Source organism: Aplysia californica, unplaced genomic scaffold (assembly GCF_000002075.1).
Source record: "Aplysia californica isolate F4 #8 unplaced genomic scaffold, AplCal3.0 scaffold00429, whole genome shotgun sequence".
NCBI lineage: Eukaryota > Metazoa > Mollusca > Gastropoda > Aplysiida > Aplysiidae > Aplysia > Aplysia californica.
Genome location: NW_004797699.1, coordinates 138,186 through 150,236, shown reverse-complemented (window position 1 = coordinate 150,236; position 12,051 = coordinate 138,186). Strand labels below are relative to the sequence as shown.

The 12,051-nt window shown below is 39.8% G+C and overlaps 1 protein-coding gene across 4 annotated transcripts in view; it reads left to right on the top strand.

Moving 5' to 3' along the window:
* The first annotated feature begins 1,510 nt into the window (after positions 1–1,510).
* The window catches only part of LOC101849948 (SWI/SNF-related matrix-associated actin-dependent regulator of chromatin subfamily A containing DEAD/H box 1A), a 42,183-nt gene continuing 31,642 nt past the window's right edge, over positions 1,511–12,051 (top strand). For 2 of the 4 annotated variants that reach the window (XM_005104636.3, XM_005104634.3), the window contains exons 1-3: positions 1,511–2,005; positions 8,612–8,746; positions 10,678–11,005. In XM_005104636.3, the coding sequence (XP_005104693.1) occupies positions 8,626–8,746; positions 10,678–11,005 (449 nt within the window). In that variant the 5' untranslated portion in view covers positions 1,511–2,005; positions 8,612–8,625. Of the gene's footprint in view, positions 2,006–8,611; positions 8,747–10,677; positions 11,006–12,051 lie in introns of those variants that run through there. The other 2 variants (XM_005104635.3, XM_035971402.1) reach the window with 2 other exon arrangements.

Below are 12,051 nucleotides of genomic sequence, written 5' to 3'. Positions count from 1 at the left end.
CATACATACATACATACATACATACATACATACATACATACATATATACATACATACATACATACATACATACATACATTGTATGATTAGGTCCAGTCTACGGTCACCCAGAAGCACAATCTGACTCTTGCGAAGACTTGTGACAAAAAAGTGGGCATAAACAACATTCAAGAAAGTACTGGGGAAAAAAGGCTATCGGTCAGGATTTGATGAATGAATGCACTTGCATTTTACTTAAAAATCAGTCTTTTGTCTAAATAAATAAACTTCTTTTTCTTTCTTTTGTCAAGTCAAGTAACAGCACACAAGAGTGCAAGCACTCATTATGTCATGATATCAGCTCTCTGACGTAAAGAGAAGGAATCTCACCAATCGTAAGAGAATTGGAGGATAGACTGGAACATGTAAACACACTAAACAGTTCGATGAAATGGACAATTCTCGTATAGCTTTCGACGAATACGATACAAAATTATTGACTTTATGCGTTGACTTATCGGATCTGTGGTGAAGTTTCAAGCGATTCTACGTCACAGCGCGTCTACCCCAAATCTGACCGCGATCGCACGGAATAATATTTTTTTTTTTATCAAACAGCGCTTGATTTCTCGATCGAGTAGCCAAGCCATCGTCCTATCTTTGCCGTGTACAATTTTGTGGTTACACCTGGCGATTTGTCTTATATTCGATAGATCATCCAGTTTTTGTTTAAAACAAATTTGAGCCCTGGTTACACGCAACGATAAATTGCACAAAAACTGACGTATTGGTTGTTTCCTCTCTTTGATATTTCTGTAGCGACATTATAATAACATGTTTTACAGGGTAAGGGGTCATGATACGTCCAGCCCTTGAAGGACCAGCGGGGTATCCCCCTCCCCCCCCCCCTCGTGTCTCTAATTTCGGAGGGACTATAAGATATCTATAATAGCCTACCTGTGTTGCCATTGAGTCGCTTCTGACAACACGCAATCCTCACGTCAGTCCTATTATCTTCCCAAAAGCCACAGACTGCACAGCAGAAAGAAACGATTGCTTGGAGTGGAGGCTACATTAAAACAATGTGAATAACGAACAAAGGCCTATAGGCCTATGATAGGTTTTATAATGTGCAAGTAGCAGGTGGATGGGTGGGGATCCCGGAGGACCTTCTGCAGTTCAACTTGATAATCTCAGTCGGCTTTCGCTTCTTTGCAGTCTATGAAAAATATTTATGTTTTGTTGTTTACTTAGGCTGGTAGGCAAAACACCGTATAGGCTACACTGTAAATATAAATTATTATGCTATAATAGTATGATATCATAGTCCCGACGGAAAAAAAAAAATTCGAAGGCCTAGCGCTTGAAGGTATAGGCCTACTGGTTGATCAAAAGTATGCAGCCAAGCATAAGACCTGGAGACTGAGCCGGATGTACATCGTGTCCGAAAGAGTTTTGCGGCACTTGCAACACAATAAGGTCATATAAATGCCGAAGAATAGACGTGTTACAAGAGAGTAACAAACACAAAAAAGGAGATATCAGGACGATAGACGTTTGATAGGAAAGAAGGAGCAAACCACACCAGAGCACCCGCTAACCACCCCCACCGGATGTACTTCGTTTCACTTTATGAATACAAGGGGGTCTAAGATCCTTGCACGAACATGATCATAGGTTTTATACATAGATATAGATATCTAGATCTAATTCAGTCACTGGAAAATGAAGTATTCTGGAACTTTGCCAGTTCTTCAATAATAATATTACAGTGTATCATCTATAGGAGTTTTGCTTGGCTGGACTTTGACAGTAAAACCGGAAAGCCAAGGATAGATCTAAATCTGGAAACTCTACCAGTAGATCTACTCTTTCTGCTCGCTCGCTTCAAGAGAGTTCCGATGCTCTGAGCGCACCGACGAAACTGCCGCGGTCTGATCAAGAGACAACTGATTGTACTGATTGTATGTCCAGTGTTTATTGAAAATAGTCTACGTTTCATTCTGTGTCCCCATTATCTACCTCTGTAAGTACTTTATTGTTTTCCTCGACTTTGGAGATTTAGGTCTTGTTCCCAGGCCAGTGGCGGAGTAAACAATGAAGTACAAATTACCTGTCAAAATGATGAGTTAGCAAGCAAGGATCAACTTGAAACTCATCCTTCTTTTTACGTTTGAACAGGTGCACGTTAGAGCTAGAATCTAGATCTAGATCTACATCTACATCTACATCTAGATCTACATCTGGATCTAGATTCTAGAATTATATCTAGATCAAGATCTAAATCTAGTAGATTCTAGGGTGCTTTTTCGGTAGTTCCCACCCACCCCCCTTATTATTTGATGCGCGGCAAGCTAAGACTAAGAATCAAACCTAACAACTGCAAAGGCAAAACATCAAATTATGGTAAAACGTGTCCCCCCTCCCCATGACTAACAAGGCATGGGGATTTGTTACTAACATATTGTCTGTAGACTGTAGTGAGGTTTCAAGGAAATTCGGCGATTGTTAAGATTCCCGCTTTTAATTTCGATGTGCGTTTTTCTCATACCCTCAGGCCTCAGGCATATTTCGCTTTGGTCCCTAACCCTAGGTTAGGGTTTGGGTTAGGGTTAGGGCCAGGGTTAGGGTTAGGGTTAAGGTTAGGGACCAAAGCGAAATATGACTGAGGGTATGAAAAACACACATCGGAATTAAACGCAGGAATCTTAACAATCGCCGGAAATTCAAGCCCTGTTCAGTTGAACTTCTCGCGTAAACGGAAAGCTGTCTTAGGAGGTCTAGGCCTAGGTCTAGATCTAGTATTTATAATAATGGAGTCTCCAAGCCCCCCCCTCCCTTCATAAATTCCTCTGTTAAAATATAGACGGTACACATGCGATTAAACGTAAAAGGACGCAAACTATTTTTAGGTAAGGCGGCCATTTTGTGTGACGTCAGACCGGACCACCCCTCCGATCATGTGCTATATAGCCAACGGGATGGCACGACGATTTGGAGCGATGTTTTTCTAGGAATACGGGTAATGTGATATGATGCGGTGCTCTAGAGGAATGTTCAAAGAATGAATTCAATAGACGCAGTGAACCGGAAAATTAGGAAGCTCAAACCCGTCAATGTCTCAATCATGAAGGAAATTGTTGACATTCGTACGGTGTCAATACTGGAATTCTGAAATATTATTACGAAGTGACTATTTCTCCGAACGTTCGGAGAAATAGTGCCGTTCTTTATTTCTCCGAACGGTTTCCGGCTTCCGGTCTCGTGATTTTTTGCCTAGCCTGTTTATTGCGAGAGTTCAGCGCCAACTTTCATTCTGCCTCTGGTCTGGGAACGAACACCGCATGGCATGGCAAGCCCGCCTACAGACAACCTTCAGTAACACCCACCACATACCCACCACCATCATGCACATGTACACACACAAACTTATACACACACTAACTAAACATGATTAGTGGGCAACTTTTGAACGTATGACGAGCTGAGCTGTGGATGGAGAGACAGTGTGAGTGACTGAGCAGATGAAAGGAAGAATGTACGAGTGTATCACAGGCGACAGCAACTACAACTACAAGGCGACGACACCGACCCCCCCCCCTCCCCCCCCTGGCCTGGTCCACAGCGCACGAACGAAAGGAATGCGGCTACGGCAGGTTTTTGCTAATATTATTGTCCATGGTTCGCAGGGTGCAAGGGAATGAGTGAGATTTTCTTTGTGTGTGCCTGGAGTGAGGGGGTGGGGTGTGAAAGTCATGCGGACGGGGATGAGCCGCGGGAGAGAACACGGGAATTGAATGAATGAGTGAAAGAGAGGAACGACTCATGAGCCCTGGAGTGAATGGATCCTGTGTTTCTATTTTTGTATACTTTGAACTGTTACTGAATAAAGGCTGAAATAAAGCCCGAAAAAACAAACACACACACGCTCCTCACTCTCCACTTACACACTTACTACCACACACAGACACATGCACACACACACACACACACACACACACACACACACACACACACACACACACACACACACACACACACACACACACAGGAGCAAATTTTTAGGTCTATATATATTTCAGTTTTCAAGAGCTAGTCTAGAGATTTTTAGATGAGTGTAAAAACGTGAAAAAGAAAGGTTTCACGACCGAATGAAATCAAAATTAGAACAGCCCATAAACAACCACAACAATTAACAAATAAGGGCGTGAGTCCACCTGTCCGAAGAAGATTGGCTGTTTTAACCCTAAATGTGTGCAATTTTAAAACAAAGTACATGATATTACATGTAAATTATGGAATCACACACATTAAGGGGCCTGCCAGAGTCAGTACACGTAGATCTAATCGGGTTTGGTGGAACGAACGCTCTAACATAACACATTTAAATCTGTATACATGTATATGTATTTAGAATCTAATGAAAGTAGGAACATAAAATTAAATGACGTTACACTATACAACATCCGCACCACCCCCCTCCCTCCTTTTCCCCCAACAAAAAAAAACTGATTAAAAAACAACACATCAGAACAATAACTAGAAAGAAAAAAATACACACTAACAAAATAAAACACAACAAAGAGGGAAAAATAAAAGTAACTAACGTATTCAACAAATCAACGTGGTGACAACAAGTGAGAAAGACAAAGTGAAGCTATGTGAACTTTCTTTCAAAAGTAAAGAGGTTCGGTTTCTTTCATTTTTTTTTTTTTTAAAATTTGACTTTTATTCCCCGATTCGGGGACCAAAAAATGCCCAAAAATCGAGCCACAATTGATTGGTCGCGGCCGCGACAAACGCAGATGCTAGTTCTATGTGTCGTTATCAATAACCCTCCGTAGATCTAGATCTAGATCTAGACAGCACCCGAGTGAACACAACACATTCATTAGGTTTAAGAGCAGCACCCTTCATAGGCAACACGTCATATATGTAGCGAAAAACTGCTTGGAACTGTAGCATTTCTTTATACAAATATTTACTGCGGACATTTTTTGGACCGATTGAACCATATTGTATACAAACAATCTTTGGTAGGCCTATACTATAATTATAGATCTATATAATATCCGAAATTTGCGGGAAAGGATGTGATTTCAGAGTGTTCGGAGAAATAGTGCCCAGCTTTACTTTCCCGAACGTTCGGAGAAATAGTGCCTAGCTTTATTTTCCCGAACGTTCGGAGAAATAGTGCCGGCCATATTATTAACATGGAAGTGGCTACCCTCACGCGGGGTGAGAATAAAAATACGATCGACCTCTCACCCCGGGTGAGACTTGCCAGCGTTGGCTATTCTCACCCGCTGTGAAACAAGACCTGTTTTTCCTAATTTCGGAATGGAAGCCTTTCGGAATACTGTCTATAATAGGCGTGGATGATCAAATTGATAAAAAAAGCATAGAAAAAATGACCTTATAGCGCGAAAGTAAGCTAATTTGATTCGTCTACAAAGATGCTATGACCAAAACAAAGTTAAAAAATGATGTTAAAACACAAAGGTAAATTAATTTGGTCGTCTACAACGATTCTATGGCTATTTAACTTTTCGAATCTAGCCGAACTACGCGGGTCGCCATTTTGTTTTGCCCGGAAGTTCTCGCGCTAATCCCCTCTCTCTCTTTCTCTCTCTCTCTCTCTCTCTCCTCTGCCCAGAGACAAAATTGCACGCTTTTAGGCTAACAGTAGTAATGGAACGTTTGTTTACGGCACTAAATGCTACAATTCTCAGCATTCTGTTATCACAGTGTAGAATTCTGTGGTTTAGGGTGAACGCCACACTGGTTGGCCTAGACTAGAACGGTGAACGCACTCCGGGTGAGAATAGCCAAAAGACTAGCCTGCGCTATTCTCACCCGGGGTGAGAATAGAGGTGGTCTATTAACATACTGGAAACACGTCATTCTATGCGATACCTCCACGGCCTTCTTAAAATAGTTTGTAGGTATCCCAGATGACATCACATTACTAAAATTAGCAGCCAATCAGAAAGATGCGTCTTCTGCGTTTTACGGCTTGTGACGGTACTGCTTGAAGTTAATCTGAAACCCAGTGATACCCTCAAGTTTTAATGTGATCTTTTTGATGATCGATATACAGAATCGGGTATTATAATAGAATCTCTCCTGTTTCGCGTCACATTCTTCACCGGTAGTCCGCTCCTTCACCACTTTAGTGCTGTCGCATGTCGAATAAGGTCAATATTCAGAGCAAGGAGATGTAGGGTTTTGGAGATATGGGTCTATTGGTTTGGCAACCACTGTCTTTCTTGTATGTTACAGTGATGACAAAAACAGATAAAAGCAGCAAGGCAAATTATGGACTTTAAATTCCATTTGTTTAGTAAACAAAGACTTTGTACGCTATGAACTCCATTCATAATGGTAATATAAATGACAAGCTTTGTAACAATGACCTAGTGCTCAGAACATGTCATCATTGTTATGTACAAGAAAGGACACACATTGGACATTATCATTGACAACACATCACAATAGTGAAAGGCTGTACAAATACTGTTATCAAAGCCTCAGTACCAGAAAAACACATGTGTAAAACAATTTTTAAACTAATATGAGGCAAAAGCACAAAATCTATGGAGCTTACTTGTACATAACAGTGATGACAAACATGACTTGTACATAACAATGATGACACAGTGTACAGGAAAAGACAAAGTCATGCCTCCAGAGAGAAATGCGCACTCTGAGAATAAAAAAAAAACCCAGGAGAGGTTTCTTTTGCTTTGAAACAGATCACGGCGTACAAACAGCGCTCTTTTAGTTGGATCGGCGATGAAGTGACCGGGTCACGGCGGGCCGGTCACCCAGAGGTCACTAAACCGCCCTCCCGCTACCTGTGTCGGTAGCCGGTGAAATGAATTTTTCAACACATGTTTTATCGTCTTACACAAACAAAAAATATCATACGTGAACACAAGTTTGTTCTTTAGAGAAAGCAACTAAACCTCTTTATTGGTACGAAATAGCAATACCATGGCTGCTCACGTTTTTGAGTTAGATGCTCTTAAAATGTATGTCTATTTATAGTTAGTCAAAACAACAAACACATATTGAATGGCTAATAACTTATAAGCCTAACGATAAATATTTACAAAACTGCCACGTAAGACAGGAAAATGTGTTTAGAAATTGACTCACTCAAAATTTTGTTTCCAGCACGAACATGAAACTTGTCATGAGCATGATAGCCAAAACACTTCCCTGCATTCATGACTTTTTGTATCCAATGGATTGTGTATCCTCCTGAATAATGATATACTGACGTATCTTCAATATACAGCACCGATTTCTTTTCACAAAATGAACATGTACAGAATAAAACTATAAATTTATACAATTTTTCTTTCAAAACATATCCAGCAGCACGCAATGAGGGAGCTAATTGCAGGAGATGCGACACAAAAAATAAAACGCATTATGTCTATCTGGTTTGGGATCCTTCGTGCTCTGGCTTCCAGTTTTGAGATCGCTTGGTGGCTGCTTTCTCACATGGCAGTTCCGAAATTTAAATATTCTAATTCATTTGTTAAAATAGTCACAGTTTCACTCTGATTTTTTCACACAAGAAGTTTTGTCAGCTTACGGCAGCTCTGTACTTACCCATAAAGATATAAAGATATTGATAAGTTGTGATTGGTTGGCTTTTTAGTCATGCATCTGAGGAGGTAAAAATTTTAGAGGTATGATTTATGTTTCTTTTAGTAGAGGTTTTACTGTGCTCGCAACTGCGTAAGGTCATATGAGCGCCAAATTTATATGTGTGTGTTTGGGAAATTCAAGAAATTATCTAGATTAGATAAGAATATTGAAAAAGTTAAAGAAAAAAAAAAAATCCACCCCTCTAGGTACCGAATCAGAGTGGGAGAGTTTTATTATTTTTATTATTACCTCCTGGTGGAGGTCAGAGAAATCCTGTGCTCTCACTGCTCTGCGAAGCAGCTCTGGTTTCATATATGTGTCAGTAAGACCTGCTCTTTTTCCATGGCACTATTGGCACCAGTGTTCCCCCCCCAAAAAAGTAAAATCACCTTATGTTGGATTGCTTTCGCATGGCAGTAATTTTTCAGTTTGACAGATATTTCTAAATTTACCAATTGTAAAGCATAGTCAAATTTTTTTCTGCTCAAAACTTTAATTTCCATTTAAGAACATATTTCTGTGTGGGTTTTACAGTACAGAAAATTGTCGATTTAAGCACAAAAAATGTCAATTTTCTGTTTCTGAGGACTTTCAAGCGATAGCAATCACCAAACTTTGGGGGCCATTTTCTCATTAATTTTACATCTGAAACCAGGGACCCCCCCCCCCCAATCTCCTTTACTTTTTGTCTTTTGTCACAAAATTGATGAGCGCCTGATTCCTCTGTATTGAGACTCAATTTATCAAAAGGGGGCTGCGAACTGGATCAGCTTTGCCCGGCTTGTGCTGAAGATAGCATTTTGCATTATATGACAAGTTAAACTTTGTACAAACACAGTATGTTATTTCAGCCTAATGACAAATTTTCTGGCTTGTTTATATGGCCTTTGTTGTTGTTTTATGTAGATGTAATTTCATATTTCTTTACTACGGCGAGGGGATTTGATTTTGTCTTATCTTTGCTTTGCAGTGCACGTATGCGTCATGAGTGCACCGGATGGATCTCTGTCTACACTTCTCAAATATCGCTTTACCAAAAAGATCGTGCCAAAGTTGAACCACACAGATTCTCAGCAGAAGAACGGACCTAATGGGCTTGGAAGAGGTATTATGTATAGATATTTGTAAGAAACAGTTCAGCGCACTCACATAGAAAAATCGATGGGCATGGAAATCTTTTATATATATATATAAATTTTGCTGTGCTATATAAAGGTAGATAGACAAAGTAGAAAATTGGTTTGAAATGTTTACATGAATTATTCTAGGCTGTATTCTTATGTATTGTTGTACTTGGATGGTGAAGCATGTGTCAGCATGGCTTTTTGGGTACTATTTAAGCAGAATGACTGCAGTGCACTGGATGTTTATGACATAAGGAATATGAATACCCGAAATTGTTTTTTTCATCTTGATGTTAGCTCCAACAAGCTGACTACATGCCTTTCATTGTTTTACTACTTCATTTAGTGTGATTCATTCTCAAAAGATTGTTCTTTCAGTGGCAAACATTTTTTTAAATCTCTAAAAATGTACACTCATTATGAAGTGTAAAGATAGAATTGACTTAAATGGTCCTAGTTTGTGATGCAGAAATGATTGCACCTTGTTAATAATACTATATATAGTATACAAAACTGGTGTGTTTTGTCACCAGTTTTGTATACTATATATACCAACGATCATAGAAGTATATATAAAACAACACGCTTATTTAAGTTTGCAGATGACTCCGCTATTATTGGATTGATAAACCATGATGAAAAAGAGTATTTCGAAGAAATATGTAGGTTTTTTAAATGGTGCAACTCAAATTTTCTAAAAGTGAACCTCTCAAAAACAAAGGAAATGATTTTTGATTTTAGAAGAGAAAAACCAACAATCCCACCACTCGTAATTGAACAAGAAACTATTGAAATCACGGATTCATACAAATATCTTGGCCTTACAATAGACAACAAATTTACATGGCAAAACCACGTAAACAATATCGCTAAAAAAGTAAATCAGAGGCTGTACTTTCTGAGGAAACTAAAGTCTTTCAATCTGAATCCATCCATCCTTCAGATTTTCTACACCACCACAATAGAAACTTTGATAAATTTTGGAATCACTTGCTATGGTAGCAATCTGGGAAGGCAGCACATTATAAAACTAAATAAGTTGATAAAAAAGGCATCAAGAACAATTGGTAGAGACCTAAGTAACTTTGAATATCTGCACAAGACAAACGTTCTAAAAAAGGCGGAAATAATGCTTTGTGACCATAGCCACCCACTGACATCGGAATTTCAACTATCGACCCGCAGTAAACGATACATTTCCAAAAAAGCAAGAACAGACAGATATAGAAATTCATTCGTATTAACTGCAGTGAGGTTACTGAACACACAGTGCTACAAATGAAACACAGAGAGAGAGAGAGAAAGAGAGAGAGAGAGAGAGAATGAATGTGTTACGGAGCGGGTTGTCCCAGCCCGTGAGACATGTATTTACTTGGCATAATGTCCTGTCTTGTTGTGCGTTTGCGTGAGTGCACGTTTAAGTCTAACTTTTGTAACGTCTACTGCCATTGTTAACAACCAAGACAAATTTCTCCCTGCGAGATGAATAAAGATTGTCATTGTCATTGTCATCCCAAAAAAAACCCAAAAAAAATTTTTTTTTCACGTCTCCATCAACACAATTTAGAACATTTGGGAGGCAGGCTTTGGCCCTGCCTTTCAGGGCCAACCAAGGCTGAGAGAGACGCAGTGCCTCAGCGGAAACATTGAGATCCTCACTGAAAGCTCTAAGCACACAGGAATCAAACTTGAGTCTTTTGCATGTGATGATTAAATACCTAACCACCACACCACAGACCCTGTCCCCATTTCCTTAATTCACATTACAAAAGAAAAGAGGGCAGTCAGTGGATAAGGACAAACTTAATGCTGAGGAGGGCTGTTTAGTTTTTATCAGTGTGATTTATTGAGTTGGGTTCAACCAGCTATATATTTGCTCATGTTTTATTGTTCCTCACTCGTACCTTTTCAGAAAACAGTTCAGATTCCCTCGATAGTCAAGCGACAGTTCTGTACAGCCAGGGATCTTTTCCCAGTGCCAGTAACAGTCAGGATTCAGAAGGAAGCCAGCAGACATCCAGCCCTGTAGTGACCACAAATAGTGATTCAGGCAGCCTGCGGAGTCCAGGCTCTCAACCTGCTGCTGCTGCAACCTCTAGTCCCTTGATTCCGTCAAATGTCAATCAAAGTATTGCGTCCGACGTCTCCCCAGCACAGCAGTCGTCACCCTCTGCTGTTCCTGGTTCTGGTCCGTGGATGTCCAAAACAACGGGGCCTGTGCAAACAAATGGAGATTCTAAGTAAGTCAAGAAGAGTGCTTGCCAACCTGGGCAGTATTGGTCACTGGTGGATGATTGGATCATTTTGGTGGTTGGTGGGAGTCATGTGGATTGTGACCAGCATTATTTAATGCCTTGGATATGAAATTCATAGAGTTGGGTGGTACGCAAATTTTAGGCTATTAAAGGTGACAAAAGTTGGTGCTGGCTGGAAAAAGGTTGACAAGCACTGGTTTTGAAGGTCTTTTGTACTGTGGGATTTGCACTGGACACCAGAGACAATCTGACTGATTGTGAAACTCTTAATACAAACTTTATGTAAACTAGTACCTATTTTATACCTACTATTTTGCTTACTTCTTTGTCTAAATGTTTACCTTGTGCTTTAGACATGGAAAGCTGAACTTATCTGTTTTTGCCTTTTTTTCCTTTGAAATCATTATTGTATACTGAAGATATTAAATGCCAATAGAATCTTTGCATATATGCCCTTGTCTGTTATACCCCTTCCTTGACAGTGATGGCAATGATGAGATACCAGGTGTTTAGTCAAGTCTCTCAAGTTTATGAAAATTGTCTGAAAAAGCTGAGGGCAATGTTTCCTCTAGGCAGTGTAAAGAGGATGCGAAGAGACACTGTTGATGTCGAAATATTTGCTATTGAAGAACGTGGGAGTTGCCTGGTGTCAGAGGTAAAGTTAGTGAGAAAATAACCGCCAAAATTTGGTGACTTTCAAAGATATAGTGTCCTTGAAACTGCAAATTTACATTTTATCTTCCTTTTATCAATGCTTTTCAGTAAAATTCATGCGGGAATTGTTTAAGTGGTCATAAAAATAAAAGGCCCAAAACAAAATAATGGATAAAAATGCCAAATGGGTGAAAAGTGTCAATGTTTTCACATTCATTATTTTCACGAGCGCCTGATTTCACCACAATGCCACACATATATAGACATTTGGGTGCTGATAAGCTTTGCTTGCCTTTCATGGTGTTGCTGAATGTCTTACTTACTTGTCCACCGTGTTGGGGTCACTGCAGTCGGAAAATGTCCATCTCTGCTCCCCC